This window comes from Balearica regulorum, chromosome 3, assembly GCF_011004875.1.
Source record: "Balearica regulorum gibbericeps isolate bBalReg1 chromosome 3, bBalReg1.pri, whole genome shotgun sequence".
NCBI classification, from domain to species: Eukaryota; Metazoa; Chordata; class Aves; order Gruiformes; family Gruidae; genus Balearica; species Balearica regulorum.
This window is the reverse complement of record NC_046186.1, coordinates 118,975,094-118,994,760: the sequence shown is the minus strand read 5'-3', so window position 1 is coordinate 118,994,760 and position 19,667 is coordinate 118,975,094. Positions and strand designations below refer to the sequence as shown.

General features: G+C 41.4%; 1 protein-coding gene across 1 annotated transcript in view; it reads left to right on the top strand.

The window, feature by feature from the left end:
• MACROD2 (mono-ADP ribosylhydrolase 2) overlaps window positions 1–19,667 on the top strand; it is an 889,996-nt gene that overhangs the window by 10,522 nt on the left and 859,807 nt on the right. The window contains exon 3 of the mRNA XM_075749758.1: window positions 15,306–15,413. Coding sequence (XP_075605873.1) covers window positions 15,306–15,413 — 108 coding nt within the window. The remainder of the gene's footprint in view (window positions 1–15,305; window positions 15,414–19,667) is intronic.

Genomic DNA, 19,667 nt, shown 5'->3' with positions numbered 1-19,667 from the left:
GTTTTGTTCTTACTCGTCATGCCTTGGCGTGCCACTCTGTTACTCACGCTAAACATCGTATCACAAGGTCTCTTGAAGATGAGTGTGTTTAAGGTTAGAAAGCTGTGCCATTTAGATGCACGTGGAGATCACCGCTTATTAATTGTGGTGTATAATAGGTGGGGGAGCTCCACTGAAAGACCTATCTGTGGATTCTATGAATTGTATGAAGATCGTGGTAATGAACTGTTATGAATAATTAGGAAATGACGTGCTTTTTGTGAAAGTGGCTATAAATCTGTTTACTCAGGTCTGTTGTCTGTCTATGGCATGCATATATTTAGGAAGCGGTAAAGGAACTGGAGTGGCAAAACCAGCAAACCATGTTTGCAGCTCACTAGCCAGTTGTAAAGGTGTTCAGGATTCAGCGTGCCCGTGGCATAGTGCGGAGTGACTTTAAGGCTGAGGCTCAGAGGCTGCCAGAGCAGTAGGGAGTAACCGGAGCCCTGTGCGCTCTGCTTTTCCCAGGCTCTTGGCTGCCCTTTGGGGATCTGTCCTGAACAGATGCAAAGCTGCAGAGTGGTACAAATCTGACCGTGTGATCTACTGAGCCCACATACCTTTCTGTCTTCCTGGACAGATACCTCGGCTATTCTTTTACAAAAATAGCCTTGCACAGCACAGAGATGGGGGGGGGGAGAACTCTTCAGGTGCAAGCTTGCTTGACTGTAGACTGAGAAATAACCTGGGGGTGGGTGTTGGTTTGTTTTTAGAGGCAAGTATTCCTATCTAGTTAGTGACATCTCTGATGTGAGTGGATAAAGCAGTGCGTTTAGTACGGTGGGGGGAAAACCTACAGTAAACAAAAAGAACCAATATGTATTCAATTGACCTTGTAATTCCCTGATGAGCTGCGTGCATATAACCTTTATAGGATGGATTAGCTGTCAAAGAAATGACGCTTGCGTTACAGTTTTCTTTAAAGTGTTTTGGGGGAAAACAAAAAAATCTTGCTTTCAGCAAGTGAGAGAGATGATTATTAAAAAGCAAAAGATCAGCTCTGTTTATATAAAGAACACATAATCCAGTGTGGCTAATCCTCTCTCTAAGAAAGTAAATCACTTGTCTTTGATGTAATGAAGACGAAGACTTCTTTTTTTAAGCTGCTGTTCCGTGACTTTTTTTTAACAAGTTAACTTCCACACAGCGTTAAGCTTATATGGGTCCTCAACAGTTTTAATTTTGTGTCTCTTCTGCGTGCAGCTGAGAGAACCCTCTTGTCTCCAGTGGCAGCCAGGTCCTTGAGGGGCAAGAGTTAAATGTAGGAAAGGATGCCGCTCTCGACAATAAATTAGTATCCTTATTGAAGTTCCGCAAGCTCTCAACATGTTTTAGAGAGTAATAGTAAGTGGAGATGCTAAGGGAAGGTAAGCATGTGTGTTGGTTTTGCGTGGCAAGGTTTTGGTAGCGGGGGGGGGGCTACAGGGGTGCCTTCTGTGAGAAGCTGCTAGAAGCTTCCCCTGTGTCTGACAGAGCCAATGCCAGCCGGCTCCAAGACGGACCCGCCGCTGGCCAAGGCCAAGCCAATCAGCGCCTCTGTGATAACATATTTAAGAAAGAGAAAAACAGTTAGAGAGTGCTTTTGCAGCCAGAGAGAGAGGAGTGAGAAGATGTAAGAACATCTGCAGACACCAAGGTCAGTGCAGAAGGAGGGGGAGGAGGTGCTCCAGGCGTCGGAGCAAGATTCCCCTGCAGCCCGTGGAGAAGACCATGGTGAAGCAGGCTGTCCCCCTGCAGCCCATGGAGGGAGGATGAGGGGGTGTAGAGATTCCACCTGCAGCCCGTGGAGGACCCCACGCCGGAGCAGGTGGAGACACCTGAAGGAGGCTGTGACCCCGTGGGAAGCCCGTGCTGGAGCAAGCTCCTGGCAGGACCTGTGGATCTGTGGAGAGAGGAGCCCACGCCAGAGCAGGTTTGCTGACAGGACTTGTGACCCCATGGGGGACCCACGCTGGAGCAGTTTGCTCCTGAAGGTCTGCACCCCGTGGAGGAGACTCACATTGGAGAAGGTCGTGAAGGACTGTCTGCCGTGAGAGGGACCCCAGGCTGGAGTGGGGGAACAATGAGAGTCATCCTCCCCCCCGAGGATGAAGAAGCGGCAGAAACACCTCGTGATGAACTGACCGTAACCCCCACTCCCCGTCCCCCTGTGCCACTGAGGGGGGCGGAGGTTGAAGCCGGGAGTGAAGTTGAGCCCGGGAAGATGGGAGGGGTGGGGGGAGGTGGTTTAAGATTTGGTTTTATTTCTCATTCCTCTACTCTGTTTTGCTTAGTAATAAATAAGATGAATTCCCTCTCTAAGTTCCATCTGTTTTGCTCGTGATGATAATTAGAGAATGATCTCTCCCTGTCCTTATCTCGACCCGTAAGTTTTCTTTCATTGTACCTTTTCTCCCCTGTCTAATGAAAGAGGGGAGTGATAGAGCGGCTCTGGTGGGCACCTGGCCCTCAGCCAGAGTCAACCCATCACAGCATGTGTTTTGCCAGAAAGGATATTTCTAATGTTTAAGTGCTGGTGACACAAGTCTTGACCAGATTAATACCTCCCAAGCTTCTGTCCCATGCAGTATGAGAAACAATCCCTTTTTTGTACCTACTGAAGTTACTGTGCACTAAGTTTTGTACAGAGGTCCCGAAGGAAATACTTACCAGAGTTAGAAAGTCCAGATGATGTGGTGTGCTGTCACCTGGTTGGCTTGTTCAGAGCATGAAGAAGGATGGCTTTAGCAGCAGTGATGCTGTGTCTAAGTCAGCATGTGCTCTTCCTCAGAAATCGCAGAGAAAGCGTAGGGTTTCTCAAGTTCCAACCTGGGGTTTTTCAGTGGCTGACTTGTCTCATATTTGAGACTACTAAGGGAAAGAAGAATAGTAGTTTTTGAGTGAATTTAATATATGTGGAAGAAAAGTAATAGGTTATACATCTTGGTTTCCAGTAATTTGTGTTTATGTACATGTCTGTCTCTTCTCCTTTAATGGTTTTTTTTTCTCCCATTTTTTGTGCATAAAGGATGAGCTCCTTTTGAGTGCAGGGAACTCCCCCTAAGCACAGGTGATTGCAAGATCAAATCCCGACATTAATTTCTTGCTCTACAAAGGCAGTTTCAGTAAGTCACCTAGTTTTGCTCAGTATGGCGGCTTGGCTAAAGCCGTAATCTATAATTTATGATGGATCGTGGCATATGTCCTCACAGTCTTTTGCAGACAGATGTGAGCCAATGTGTCAGCCTGGCTAGACACCATGTGTCTATGATTAGGTTGTGGCCAAGATCAAGCTGTTAAACCGTACCCTTGTCAGGGCTTACTAGTGTAGACCTATTGCCCTGTCGACTGGCTACGTGACTTCCGGATATCTTCAAGCGTAGGTGGAAAAAGCTGACGCCTTCTAGCGGAAGACTGGGAGCCCCTTTTGATAAGATGGTAAGAGAATGGTAGGGCTTCTCTTAATTCGCTATAGCTTAGATGTGACAGACACTTATGAAGGTGCTGAACTATTGCTTCAACTAGGATTTGCTGCCTGGGGCTAATAAAAATTAGTGATCACATAAGGCAAGCCTGTCAACTGCTGCTCTCTGGATGTGGGAGGCTTGCATCAAATCTGAACATCCACCATCACATAAGGATACTAGTTTAACTCCCTTGATAAGGTAGGGGGGATCACTGATGCGGTTTAAGCTGGCTGAGCTCTCTGTTTGGATCACATTAACCAACTTTCATGCATAGTTGCATTTGCTTCATGCACAATTAAACACTTGATTACACATGTGTTAAAAACCCAATCGTTGGAAACCAGGTTTCCCTTTTTCAGCTCACTAGAGCTGAATTGCTTGTTGTGTAGAAATGTCTCTTAACAAACCAACTCACATCTGAATAAATTGTTAGTACTTCATATGTGAAGTGGTATGTGGCCCTGTCTGTGAGAGGGCATCTAGCTGATGTGCCATTGGAAAATCCAGTTGACGCAGAATTCCTCGGCCCTGTAGCAAGTGCTGCGTACAGATGTGTTTCTTACAATGTGTGGAAAATGCTCTTCTGCGCTGGAACGAAGGCTTGACGATGGAGTTTATATTTAAATTGATATTTTGCACAGCTTTAAAAACTATTGCAATTACAATTGTATGTGTGGTGCCATTTTACTAAAATATTTTTTTAATTAAATATGGGGAGGGAAGCATAATGTTTGTGCACAGAAAAGGTACTGAGACTCGCAGCTGTTGCCTGTTGGCTTGGCATGTTTGCAGAAGTGTGTTTCACAAGGGCCCTTACCAAAGTTTCCAGATGTGGTTTTTTTTCAGACAGGATGCTATAGAATGCACATCTTGCAAAATTAAACCTTTTAGCCTTGTACTGGTATAGCATTTATTTCTGAAAGTAGAAGTAGTTTTCTACGTGCGCTTTTGCACTAATAGCGTCTCTAGGAGTTCATGATCAAACACTGAGTTAGAAAAGACTGCTCTCTTGTTTACCAAGAGCATCCTGACCAAAAAGACTTGGTTCATCTGTAATGCAGATATGCAACCAGTTCTACGCTTTCTTCATATTTGTCTTGCTTTGAAACATTTACCTGCTTTATCTTGCCCTTTGCTTTTTCAGAGGCTTGGTTTTGCATCCATGGGCCTTTTTGATTGTCCCTTTTGTGCTGATGGTTAGTCTGTAAAGGTGTTGTAAGTTACTTGTTTTTCATTTGCTGCACGAATATGACTTGTAGCTGAAGTTCAGCCTGCGCTGGATCTATTCCTGTATACTTAATGTCACCTTCTCTGTACGAATAAGGTACTCCTTAAAAAAAGACACTGCTCTCATACAAACATGTTGTCTGTTGAGGTGCTATCCTTTTGTGAAAGTTCTTAATGAATCTGCGTCAACTGAAAGCAAACCCCAGACTCCATGTAACCGTCACTGAGGATATGGATCAGTTATATTTAAAGAAAAAGTAGAGTTCTATTTTTATTTTTTTTTTCCCTTTTCTGTGTTGCTACCAGAGGCCTTACAGGAGAAGGCTTGTAAGAGTATCTGAAATAACTAAATCCAGAGAGAATAGGTGGTGCACACCAACATATGCCTGTATTGACTTAAGGGCTTTGAGGTTTGGTATGTCTCTTTTTTTCCAGGTAGACATGCAGAAGAAGATAGAGCTAAATCTTTCTACTGCTAGTGAGTTTGTAAGTGCCTGTGAGTTTATATTACTTTCTATTTTTCAAGTCCTTAAAGCAAGTAAGTATGACTCGCAACACTAATGGGTCTTGGTAGAGTCCTCTTCAAATATTGAAGATTTTCTTCTGTACCTTGCTGTTTGGCTTGAAGCCCTACTGTTTCTTAGGGGAGCAAATTACCTGTTGTATCTCGGGGAGCAGGGGAAGGGAAATGCCGCAACGTAAGCGCTACCCACCAAGCCTAATGTCTTCATGGGGGAAAACATTGTCTTTCGTTATTGCATAAAAACTTACCTACCTGTCCCCTGGTAGTAGAAAACGAAAATTCCTGCTCCCATCTGGTAAGCAGTTGTCATATATCATGTTGTCATATATCATATATCTCATGCAGAGAGGTTCTTGAATGACAATGCCATGAAATATTTGGTGACAGTTTTTGCAGAAGTTTCATAGCTTGCTGGTAGTAACTTTTTATTTCCAAGCTCCGCAGTAAGTACTACAAAAAGGCTGTAACGCTCAACTAGAGAAGCTGTTGCTTAGCAATGGTGTAGGGAATTCAAAAGGCAGAGAATGTAGAGTAAGAATTGTCTGACTGCTTAGTAAGCTAATGAATGACAACTAATGAATTTGTGGTTTCCCACTATAAAAAACAATTTTTTTCCAGCCAGTTTCTAAAGCTGAGTGAAGGAATACGGTGCTGCTGGTAATGTAAATTTTGGATGAAGGCTCATAGTTATCGGCTGAGGTACTGGATTGATTTGAAGGTACCAAGAGTAGTTGTAGGAGTACTGTGATGTTATCAAGACACAACTCTTGCAGTGAAGGTGATCTGCTTTGTCTTAAAGGAATCTAGAAAAGTAGCATCACCTGTAATCTTATAGCTTTATAGAAAAGTATCAACTTATTTCTGTGAGGCGATGGATGGGAGTGTAATAAGTTTTTTTCTCTCAATTTTTGAACTTCCATTGTTAATTACAAGCTCTCTGTAGTAGAGGGAGATTATAAAGTAGGAATTGAGTTGGAGATGATACAGTGTAGTTCTTGCCTCCATGTGACCTTGGTTGACCGTTTAACGTACTTCAGTACAACTCGTGCTGCCATTCTGGAAGAAGGATCTGTATATCAAAATTCTTGGTATCCCTCAGATTGAGGTACTGATAATTGGGCTTGGGCAAGAACTTAGTAAATATGCTGTCCAACAGCATTTTCATTCCAATATATCGTCACAAAGTCTTGAATCCCTCTGAAGGCTTGTTTCGTGGTGGTTTTTTTTTTAAAAAAAAAACCAACCAAACAAGACAGCGATTGAATGAGTTTCTTCAGATACACAAAGCACAGCTCCTTCAGGGTCACAGCTCAACCAGAAGCTGTTCCTATGGACCCTAAATCATGAAATCTCAAGTCGGTGGAAGTAAGCATAGCAACCATAGCAGCTGGATGCTGACTCTCTGAGTAAACACACAAATACCCTAGAGCCTCAGCCTACTTACGTCGTGTCTTTGCTGTCACTGTGCGTGCCACTGAAGTGAGAAGACTTTGATTTATGAATTGACAATTGCATGTCCCTGCAGACCAGGTTGCATCACAAATGAGAATTGCGAATGTATTCCTTTCCTTGTTGTTCTTGTTTGTTATTACTGCTTTCTCAAACTTCGGTCTTCGATACTTTTGCACTCCATACCAAGTCTTACCTTGCTTTAAAAAAACTTCAGAAAAGGGGCAAGCTTCTCCATTCTCTGTCCTTCCTCTTCTCCCAGACTTCAAGGGATTTTTTTGCCTCTCAATTTTGTTTTTGGGAGACATACAGAGCTGTGTGGGATAGACTGAGGAAAGGTTAGAACATCACGCTGTAAGGACTATGCGAGACCTTTGTAACACAAGAATAATTGCATTTTGCATTAGCGTTGTGTGGCTTGTTAGGACTGACTGGTTATTTTTTAATCAATTCTCAGGGTATACCACTCTTTCTGTCTTTAATGTGTAACAGTCTTCAATGGCTCCAATTCAATCATGTGGCTGAAAAACAGAGGCTCGTATTTACAACCCTGTTCTTAGGCTGCTGATAGCCACATCACTACATTAACTTGGTCCAAGTGAGTTAGTTCTGGGCTTTTTGCAGTGGCTTTAGAGGAGTGTGGTGTAGACCTGTTGAACTCAATTATGGTGTGGTTCATTGGATGTGGGCTCCTCAGTTAACTAGTGGACATCAAGTGATGCTCATCCCATCCTCAGATGGGGGTGTTTTGTACCTCCTGAAAACCTTGAATGGGAGACACCATGACCTCCTGACCTGGAAGATGGGGCAGAATGCACCCTCAGCAAACTTGTGAATGGTACAAAACTGGGAAGTGTAGCTGATGCACCAGATGAACCACAGAGATGATTAAGGGACTGGAATATCTCTCCTGCAAGGAGAGGCTGAGAGCTGGAGTTTAGCCTGAAGAAAAGATGTCCCAGATGGCATGGGATCAATGTCTATAAACATATGATGGGAGGGTGTAAACAAGATGGCTCTGGACTTCAGCGGCACACAGTGACAGGACAAGAGGCAACGGGCAAAAGTTGAAAGAGGAAAATCTTTCTGAGGATAAGAAAACACATACTTACTGTAAGCATGACTGAACACTGGAACAGTTGCTCAGAGCAGTGGTGGAGTCTCTGTCTTTGGAGATACTCAGAATCCAACAGGGACAGGGTCCTGGGCGACTTGCTCTGGGTGACCCTGCTTTGAGCAGGGAGGCTGGACCTAACAATCTCTAGAGGTTCCACCCAACCTCATCCATTCTGTGATTCGTGGTGTCTGTATGCCTCATAAGCTTTGTACTTGGCTGTAGTCCTTGGCCAATCCAATTATGCCACTTTTGTAATTAGCTGAAACAGAGCATATTGACAGAATGTGCAGCCAGGGAGAAGGTGTTGGTGTTCATCAAGTGCCTTTGACTTGCACGTTGTGCTGCATTTTTTGGCTAGGTAGAAAGTGATTTGTCTGCAACAGATGTTTTTTCCTTGTGCTCAGGTTCTGATCTCGTTCAAGTCCAAGAAGTGATAGAGCAAATCTGTGCTACAAATCTGAAGTACTAGAGTGCATCTGTGAATGCTTTCCCCCTGGTGATGGAACATATGGAAATAATGCTTATCTTGATTTAGATAAGCAGTTGCCTTTCCTGTACAATCATCCACGGTTAGTAGGAGTAGAAGCAGGCACGTAATGTAACAGATCTTACAATCTGTCTTTTCTAATGCTCTGTCAGCCTATGCAGAAACAAATGGAATGGAAAGCTGTGTTAAATGTGAGGTTAGTAATTGCTAATAGTTTGTCATTTTTAATCTGTACAAGACACTTGTAAAAATAAAGCATTAAAAAAAAAAAAAAAAACAAAACACTGAAGGCAAGAGTGCACAGAGTATGTAGCAGAATAGTTGCGGTACCTTTCCCTGTGGTCAGATGCACTCTTAAAGCTGTTTCAAGTCCTTTTTGTTTTTTTTCAGTAGCCCAATAAAAGTGGAGCAGTGTCCCAATCCAACCTTTTGCTGAGGATTCTCCTGGGAGTGGAAGGGCTGGGTTTTGTCTGGGGTCGATGCTGGGACTCCTGTCCCTTGCTCGGGCTCTCTTCCCAGCGCATTTTCCAGATGGTGTTATAGACTGCTGTCGGAGAAGCTCTCTGTGTGAGGATACGTGTTTTTACTAGTAGCTGTTATAGCAGGGATGAGATAGTGGACAGACTTACTATTTATTTTTAACTTGAAATCAATTTATTTCCTTCAGCTGTGAATTCTCTAGCTGACTATAAATGATGAAACTCTCCCGTTTTCAGCTTTGTTTCTTGCAATTCAGTCTGTTACTCTTGTTTGTGTGAACTAGAGAAAAAAACACCAAGTCGTCTGACTTGTTAAACAAGATTCATTTTAATAGCGCAAGCCCGTGAGCCTAGCTGCCGTAAATCCTTTTCACTTGTTCTCTCTTTGATTTCTCCTCTTATCTGCTTTTGCTCGTGGAGTGCCAAGAGCCTTTTTCTTTGCCATAGGTATCGCTTTATACTATGGGGTTTTAATAACTATTTTTACTACTTTGTGTGTGCTCTACCCTTTCATTATCAAATAGTTTTAAAATGAAAATGTGTTTTTCACAGAAGCTCTTCCAGCTGTAGATTTTTTCTCCTCCCTTTGGTTGCAAGCTCTTTGGTATTGCTGTAGGGATTTCTGTAATTGGATGTCTGAGACCTACTTCAAAAATTAAGATACTAAACTTAAAAACCCTGGATATTTTAGCGGTGACTGAGTTTCAGAGTTGATTTTACAATGTTAGATTTGCGCCATACTTTTCCATCGCACCTGCAGAGCGTGCCGTGCCCTTTATGGGGGCTCCCTCTAGTGAACTGTTCTAAAAGTCCTTTTTCCACTTGGTCCTGAAGAACCTCACAAGTTTTCATTCCAAGCACGGTTTTTGTTCACTAAGTCTAATGTGGTTTTGTGCCTACGTGTAAGATGTAAGGGTCCTCTTCCTTTGATGCGAACTAGAGGGAATTGTAGGTAAAGCTGAGGGATAGGACCGCCTATTTGCTGTACTTGGTGTTAAGACCTCAGCTGATGACCTTGATACTGCAGGAAAGATGTGGCTAGGAGGAGCTCAGAGATGTTGGGAGCGTGGTTAAAGGCCTAGGAGAAAAAAACTAAAGGAAATTGAGTTTTGTGTAGGAGGGATGGAAGATGATGGGGTGGATCTGGACGGGAAAAATGGTGGTGGGACAAATATTTTTCAGCTCTTTACGGTGAAGATTTTCCACTCTTAATATATTCCTGAGGCTGGGGTTGGGGGTGGGAGGACCTAGAGTGTTTGTGATGCCTCCCCTGTTGTGTGCCTTTAAAACCAGCCTAAACAAAATAGTCGATCCTTTCACATCCTTACCAAAATCTATCTTCTCTGTGTGTGGATACACAGATAATCTAGTGACCATTGACTTTGCTTTCTGATAGGAGCTACAGTAAGCTTGTTTGCAATACTAAAGTTTCAAAAAAAGCTATCATTATTTTTGTTTTCTGTATTTGATATTTTTCAGTATACTGCTACACTGCCTTAGCAGATGTTGTTTCTTGATTTTTTTTTTTTTTTTCCTGTCAATATCACCCCAGAGAAGGGTTGGGTAAGATCTGAATTAAGGCCACTTAGGCAGAGGAGGAAAGTTTGAGAATTATTTAGGTCAGAAAATTGGCAGAGAGGCTGAGTAGGTACTTGGGGGAAAAAAATCAAAAGTTAATCTTATGAACTGCTTTCACGTTAGGTGCTTCTTTAGAGTTCTGTTAGGTCCTCACCTGCGTGTGAATATGCATATTTTTGGCGTGCACGTGGGGTTGCTTTACACCTCAGTGTCTCACTTTGCATATTTAATTTCATTTCTTTTGAATTAATAGACTTGAACAGACTATAGTTATGCCTACAGTCACTTTATGGTTGATATAACTTCTATTTGGTGCTGTTAGTGGAATTTATGAACGGCATTTCAAAAGTTTGTGAAAATACCGTTTACCTTTCTCCTTAATAGTTTTCTTTATGTGCCAATTGATTCTTTGAATTCATCTGAACCTGAGAGTTCTAAATGGTTGTGAAATCTACCTGTATGGTAGATCATGGCTTTGATGCTTTTAGCATTGAATTAATTAGGGCCCTTTATTCCAGAAGCAGGGCTGGCATTAACTGGTCCTGGGAAGTCGTCAGGGATGAAGACTCTGGGATTGTACTGTCTCAGAAATCACATAGCCAGACTTTACAAGTACATACCTTGTAAAATTCACATTAAACAAAACAAAAACCATTTATTTGCTTTTGACGTGCACACATAGTTGTAATGAAATACGTGCAATGTTAATGTGACTGCAGTTTGAGTCCACTCATAGTCTTCTCTGTTGACACAACGTACATAAATGTTTGCACAATTGTTGAGATTAAGGAAGAAAAATGAATAACAAAATTCACTGTGTGAGAGCTGGGAGGGGATCAAGGCCAAACTAATGCTGATTATCACTGCTTTGTGAGAGCTTCCCATGTTTTTTGGGATTTTTTTTTTTTTGAGCGTCTCCCAGTAAAAGCCTTTACTCTTACTCTTTCAATGGAGATGGATGTGGGGTAGAAGGTGGGGCCAGAGTCTTGCTCTGGAGGGAGGGAAAGCCCCAGAAACAGTTCTCCCCAGGGGTATATAAGGATAAAAATGAAGCAGAAGCTATTGCTCATAATGAATACTGCCACAGTCCTATTTCAACAGCTATTTTGGCATTTTACTAACCAGGCTTGAAGAAAACTGGTAATCTGAAGGCATCCAGGCTTCTTTCGCAGGTGTTCGCTACGTGTTGGGTTTTGCTCGTGAGCCAGGATTGCTGTGGTGATGAAGGAGATGGGAGCAGTTCTTCCAGCAGGAAGCGAGCCTTCCTTCCCAGCCAGTCTTTGCTGCCCAGCTGGATCATCTTAAAAATCTTCTAGTGCCTCTTAAATTTTACTATAGCTATGCTGGGATACGGGTGGAGGTACTTCAGAAAATTCAGTCTCTCTTATTCTGCTTGCTTATTTGTCATGAAAAAGTCTCATATTGACAGCCACAGATGAAACAAAATAGTTTTTTTTCTTGTAGCCTGTGATGCCTCCGTCTCAAACTGAGATGGACTTTGTCATAGCCTTGATGTAGTGTGGGTTTAGTTGGTGGGGTGTTTGTTTTGTTGGGTTTTGGTGGCTGGTTTTATTTTTTTGTTTGTTTGGTGGTTTGTTTAGGGTTTTTTTTTTTTTTTAGGACTGGAATATATCTGAATGATCCTGGCTTTCCAACTGTGCTGCTTTTAAAGTGCATTCCTGACAACCAATGTGGAGACAGACTTGAAAGTCTGATTTGCTTGCTCTAAAAACTTAGGCCTTTGAGTCTAGGGACTCAACTCCTGTGTTGTATCTTGTATGGAAGACTAGGTTACATAGCAACGACTTCAGAGGACTTATTTCTTGAGGAAGTATGTGAAGCTGTTACATTAATGAGAGCAGGAAATAGTCTCATTACGCTACAAGTGCAAGGTAAATCTGTCACTGCTAGGATTTCTATTAATGCCCTAGTATGTACGTGTGGTGCGCATCCTTTGCAAAATACCTGATGCCCTGAAGTTGCTGGTTTGTCCTTGCTGAGTTATGGTACCGTGAATTACAGGATAGTACCTACAGGATTTGAGTTTCTTGGGCATATTTGAAGACTTAGTGTACTTATTCACAGATCTGAGATATATCATTACCTCGGGAAGAGGCTTTGAAGTAAATGAGTGCAGCTTTTATTTAATCTGAGAAGCAGACAAAAAAGCGTGTGGTGATGGGAGACAAAGGTGGGAAGCGAGTTACTTGCAACGGCCAGGAATGACTTCACTGTTCCTACCGAGATAACTAAATTGACTACAGGAGAAGAAAATATCCCAAATCAGATATCAGTTTTGACTTTGTTAGGAAATGTTGTCTGCCAGCCCTGGAGATCTAACAGATGGTAAAAGAAAAACAGTCGTCTCTCCTACAACTATTTGTATGATATTGGGATTACTTTTGTAATCAGCAGCATATTAGTAGACTTGTTGAGTGCCTTTGTGAACAAGACAGCTTCCATCAGTGTTGAGCATCCTTCTGTAACAATGAGAAAGAAATAAAATAAGTGCAGGCTCAAATCCTCTGTTAAATCAGACTTTTATTGAAAGAAATGAGGGTAATCTATCAAAGATGTACAAGGCAGCATGTGCTTTTACTGCTGAACTGTATGAAAGACAGCAGTTGTCAGGGCTCTTCCAAGAACTGTGGGGCAGGTAAGAGGCTTGCTGAAGAGGACGTGGTAGATCCTATCGTTGTTATGTTGGTTATTTTTTCCCTCATGAGGCAGTGAATTTACTAATGCTTTTCCGTGGGGAAGGAGTCTCAGGAGACCCGCACTCAAATATATTCAGTAAGCGCAAAGAGCGAGAGCTAGAGGCAAACTTGTGAAGGCTGTGGAGGATAGAAAATTTGGAGGCAGCGCCAATGTGCGCAACGTCGTGTTGTGTGGCATCCTACAGAAAGAGTTAGATGACCTTGCTGGTGAATTGACTAAGGGACATCTCTGCTTTCCTTCTGACTCAGAAATCAATGATAATGAAAACTAGCTTTTTTTATTGTGTGGTATTTGTTCTCTTTATGGCTCTTCCTGGTGGATTTTCTTTTGTTACTTGTTTTGGTTTTTTGTATTGTGTTGGCACAAATACTGTAGGATCAAACTGTATTTTCTGTTTAAACTTAAATGGTTTTAGTTTAGAGATTTTGACGTCTTTTGCCTTGATGCTAACTAGTGTTGCAGTAACTCAGGCAGGAGGTGGAGAGGAAGGATGATGGTGTGCCTCTTGAAATTTGGCCAAGCTCCAGTAGGATGCTCACTGGGGAGGGATGGGGAAAACAACTGTCCTACTTGCTGGCAGAATGCAGTTACCATGAAAGCTGATAATAAATCAGACTCTGTAAATCGGTCACAGAGGCTGATTTTTATTTTAATACAGCTCAACCGCTAACTTGCAGCGGTTACCTTCTGTGGAAAAATGGACAAACAGTATAATTTCTTGGTTAGAGTGATACAAAGTTCTTAATATGATACTGAAATCTTGATACCTTTCCATGGAATCACTTTCTTTGCTTTGGCCAAGACACTGAGGGTGATCTGGTGGCAATGGAATAGTTGCTTTAAGAGCCGAATACAGAAATTAAAGTCCTGAATAAGCACACTACCTCTATGCTAGTGTAAGTTGCAGCGCCAATGTATCTCTTGCTGGAGGTGGCATTGATTTCTTTCACTAGGCGTGTGATAGCCAACGTAAAATAGAATTGAGTGAGACTGGTTATTTTGGGGTAGTTTAGTTAAACGGTGATTTCTGATACCAGTCCTTTGTGCTGAAGTTAGAAGAGCAACACGGAAAATAAATGCAACGTCCTTATTTCTGCTTACAGTTGATTGTGATGCTGACCAATTTGAGCAGGTATGCTGAAACTTGTGGAACTCAAATTGAAGTGAAGGCTGATGTGAAAACTAGAGGGCCAGATTTGTTTGGACTCCTCGTACCTTTTCACTAAATCTTCTCTTCAGGTTTTTTTTTTTCTTACAAAAATAATTTAACTTGTCTTGAAGACTGAGAGCTTTTTTCCCCCCATGTAAATTGTTACTTCAGCAATTCAGTTCTATTTCTGGCCAATATAGGAACCCAAGCCTCTTTAGACTTGGCTTGTCAAAAATAATTAATTTTTCTAAACTAATAATAATTAAAAAATAAATTAAGCAATCTTTCCTTCTCTCATTAGTTCTTTGCTAATGATGTGGATGGCTAACAATGCAAGACTCTGTTAAGCTTTTGGCCAATATGTATTTGTAGAAGTGTTTAAGGTAACTGTACAGTTATATAGATTGAGTATAATGCAAATGAAGTGCATTGGTGATGCAAAAATTAAGAGTTTACTGGAGTAAGGGACCTATTATAACGTTGTTCAGTAGTGAATATTTGAAAGCTAATGTATGTTGTCTGCCCTTCCCTCCTAGTTGAGCAGTTAAAGATGGCCAAACTCCAAGCTGAAATTTGCCGGTGTTTTCATTGAGGTTTTTCCCCTCCCCACTACCTGCTGCCAGGGCTAGCTCTGAATTTTGGGGCTGTTGGCAAATGGCATGCTCATGTGGTGGTGTACACATTCTGAATAATTTTGGTTTGGGTAAATTATTGCTTCAGTGGGAGGTTGTCTTAACTAATTCTCTTCATTTTTCATAATTTGCACCCTTGTGGTTACCAAAGAAAAGTATTTGATGGTTCTAACTCCAAAAAAATGTGTATGTGTATACAGTTCTTTAATCAAAGGGTATGTGGGCGAGGGACCGGTGCTTCATAGTAGGTTGTACTTGAAAACAAATAAAAAGCAAGCAGTGTGATTTTAGGGGAATGCTGATGTCTTTGTGGGTTACTGGTGCCCTCTCGAGGCGAAACCGAAAGATGCCGCAGTCTGACAAGCGGTAGTGTCACGGGAACTGCCGATACCTGCTTTGGACTTAGAGTGATCTCAGACCCACGTTTGTAATCTGGTTTTACTGCGTTCTTGTTTTCTAGGTGAAAACGCTAAAGAAGATCTGCAGGGGAAGAAGAGTCTGAGCGGCAAAGTTTCTCTCTATAGAGGTGACATTACAGTGCTTGAGGTTGATGCCATCGTTAATGCTGGTAGGTGGTTAAATGTGTTTACATTGCTATGTCTTGACAAGCTTTTACAGTGCCACGTTGCAAGTTTGAACTTTGAAAAGTAGCGTAAAATTGGTATGTTCTGTGGAAGTCTGTTGGAAACTACAGATTTTTTTTCCTAATTTCTCTATATTGCATCTGTTCATCCTGTGCCTTTGCTGGGAGGAGTATTGCGAAACTGTAATAGCATAGTCACCAAGAAAAAAAAAGATCTTGCATCCATCTTTCGACTTAGCTTGAGTAGCTGAGACTTCACACTTGATATTGTAGAAGGCTGAACTTTGATACTACTGGGGTACATTCTGGTCTGGTTTTTATAAATCAAGCTGTCAAGGTAATGTGCAAAACCTTACCAATAAGGTGATAGGAAAACTGCATTTCTGCTTCACGTGGCTTGAATTTTTGCTTTCTTGTAGGGAAGTTGTGTTTTTCAAAATTTTGGTCGTGACCTACAGAGTTCTAAATGTTTTAGTACCTCTTCTCGCTGGGTGACTATATCTCCGTGTATGCAACTGAGGTGAAGAAAGGCACATAGCTGCATTTTGTGACAAAAGAGGAGGGGGGAAATGCCTATGCAATTAACTTCTTTGTGAATAAGGTTATTATAAGCTAATTTGGCTGGCTGGGAAAGACCAATGGGAAGGTTTCCCCCTACACACAGCTCCCCCCATCCCAGCCAAATCTTGCCTACACCCCCCACCACAAAAAGAATATGGTTTATGTATCCTGAGGCTGGAATATTTTTTTTTTTTCCTCCCCTGGTATTTGGCTGGCATTGTCCTTAGTTGTTAGCAGTATTGATTCATTTTCAAGAACTAATTTTTGGTGGTATTCATTTATTGGAAGGAAATATACCGTGGTATCTTCTCTGCGATGGAATAAAGTGCAGACATTTCCAAGGTCGTATTGGCCAAAATTGATGTGTTGGCTTACCACACGGAAAAGCTGTGTGGAGGTACTGGCTCATGTGTGTAAAGAGTACAGAAATGTTTGCTCATACAGTGTAGAAGTTAGTAAACAGAGTCTCTTGGACTGTTTGATGTTGTTTCTCTCTGCCTAACTCTCCACTTCACAATGGAGACGTGCTACTGGATTTTGTGGAATATAGGTAGAATACTTAGTTATCTCAAAATGCATTTTTGCACTCCCAACAACTAATGAGGATGGTATTCTCATGCATAAGTCTTTAATTAAAATCTTCTAGTTTATTGATGCACAAATGCTTTTCTACATTACAGACAAACAATACAGTAGCATCCATGTAGTAACACGATCCTCTCCTCACTGTGTTGGCAAGGCCTCTGAAGCTTTAATATTTTTTCTCCCTTTGATTCTTTCAAGATGACATTTCCAGTAATGCTCTTGCTGACTTTCCTTACTTTATTACTCTACAGTGAGTCAATATTAGCATACTTCTCTTGATTTATATTTAGAGTCTCTTTGCTCATAGGCCTCCCTTGAATTACAGGCTGGAACTGGTTGCAGATTAGCTTCAGAATGGGAATATTTTGCTTTTCTGGATTTAAAGGGCTTTTCTTCCTTTGTCTAGAAATGTCCAAAAACCTTTATCCTAGACTGCCAATGGCGTTATCTACCTGTCAGTTTGCCTGCTGTCCTGGTAAGGAATGCATCATTCTGAACAGAAATAAGAAATGTAACCTAGTTAAAAATCAATGCATATCAACATGTAATTTTGAGGAAAGACCTCTCAAAACCACACAATAAAACTGAGACTGGAAGACCTTAAGAGGGATGTGGGACTCTTCAAGTGTCTAGAAGGCTTGGCAAAAAGAAGGAAGCTGTTTTCTACTCATATCTTCTGGAAGTAAGTTAAAGAGGAGTTGGATTTAGCTAGAATGAGAGATTTAGGTTAGGTACTGGCAAAACTACTCCCTGGAAGGGGCGGCGATACTCCACTGTGTCAGGCTGATGTGTAGCAGCAGTCCTAGGTCAGGACATTGGTACGAGTGGGCTTTTGAGATTCTTCTAGCCTTCTTCTTATGTAATCCTTTATAGTTCCTAAAGTGCATAATATATTAACTATTATGAATTGTTAATAGGCTTAGATTAAAATACTAACCTATAGTTACCTTGAAAAATCAAATATTCTCTCATATGTCAATGTAGTAATCAAATTTTAAGTGTAAGCCTTTGATTTGCTCAGGGTTTCAGTGTCACTTTTTTTCTCTTTTGAAGTTAAACTGTTTAAACTTATTGTGGAGGATAGCTGGAAAGCTAAATGAGAAGGAGGATGTTTGGGTTCAAGATCCATATCATTTATGTAAAAAATCCCATTGTTGCACTTGAGAGGGTTTTTTTTATTTAAATCAAACATAAGTTTCTGTGACATTGTAGTGTCTTTTGCATGGTTTCTAAAAACATGTTTCTGCGCTCTGATGCTTTTTCAAAGAACCCCATTGTTTTTCCTTCTGCAATTAAAATTATCCCAGCCTTAAAGACATAAAGCAAAAAGTGGTTACGTCCCATTTCTCCTGCAGAAAGCTCAGTCATGCAGACTGTCTCACGGCGTAACTAAGGCAATCCCGACGTTACAACTTCTGTGTGTAAGTTGAACACAATGCAGCCCATGGAATGCAGAATAGGAGACAGACTTTTTAGAGGTAAACTTGTGCAAGTTCTTTTTCTACGTACCTGTAAAGGCTTTTGGCTACCCCAGATGTTAATGGCTGACACTCCCTAACCCAGGGCTTGCAACTGGCATGAGGAAGGAGGGAAGAGACCTTCCTGAGACTTTCTGTCTGATTTTAGGAATTCCATTCGCTGTCGCCTGGAATAAATAGTTTAACATACAGCAAGTTGTACACAAAGTAAAGCCATAGGAAGATACAGTTGGAATGTTTTAATTTACATTGACCTGTGCAAGCAACAAAATATGCCTTAAGTAAAGCGAATAGTGTGGCAAATTCTGGGGCTGCGGAAGGGTTCCAGATGGTTCAAATTGTCTCCAGTTTTGGTTACAAACACATTGGCAAAACACACTTATATTTTCTAATACCTGCCTGTGAGGGGTAAATGAGACATACATGGGTTTACTTGATTAAACAGGGGTGTGAGAATATGTGGGGTAACTTGCCTGTAGCGCTGACTTTTACAGTGATGTCGTCGTCCTCTGGGCATCCAGCTAACACTGTGATTCTGTTCGGAGTATGGCCAAGTTTATTTCTGAGCTATACCACGCAAACACTTCTATTAAATTTAGCAGCTTACCTTATGCTCTGAATTCTGTTTCGCCTCTGAATTTCTGGTGTATAAATGAGAGACAGTTAAAGTGATAACTGAATTGCTTTTGTTAGACTAACAAAGGTGTTAATTATGATCTTATGTAGCTAAATACCAAGTTACCGCTGATGAGCACTGCTACAAAAGGACTTTAACAGGCAAACTGAATGTTGCTTACTTTCCAGAAATGTTTTACAAATATTTTATTCTAAAAGAGGACAACTATGGAAACAGTGGAAGTAAAAGGTCGTGTGTCAGCTCATTGTCAAAACAACCGTATCTAAATGGATGCTTTGAAATCATCAGAGTGAGGATCTATTTTTCTGCCTTCTGAGGAGTGTGAGAGTTAACCTGAGACGCAGTGTGACAGACAAAGTAGCTGAAAAAGGGAGCTGATATGCCATTTTGCTAAAATAGATGCCAATTACCTACCCCTATAAATGTGTTACCCTTCCAGAATGGTTCCCTAAAACTGCCTTGCTACCGATTGCATTGCAGACAGGTATTAGTTTAACTTGATGTTTTGCCTAAGGTGTCCTGTTATGTTAATTCCTTTCTCTTTTTTTTTTTTTTTTTTTTTTTTTTTAGGATTTGGGTAAGATTTGTACAAAAATCTGATTTTTACTCTTACATCCTTTTCTACTCTTTTAGTATTACATGGTAAGAATGCAAACAGGCTGTCCTCAAGGCATGTACTTACTGTGTAAATCCATGATAACTGGCCTTTTTAACAAATTAAGTATTCCTGGATGTCACTTCATCCTGATGCTAAAAGTGCTTGAAGCACCTAGAAGCCAGATAACCACAATTAGCTGACTTCCAAATAACCTGGGGGAACTGAGCTCGGCGGGGTGTGTGTATTTAGGGATGGGAGAGGGGGTGGTTTAGTCCTTCTGCCCCTCTCAGCTCTCCTAATGTACATTTTATTCATCCTGCAGGTATTTCCTCATAGAAAGCATTTCTGTGTACCAAATGGGATATGTGAGAAAAATAGTT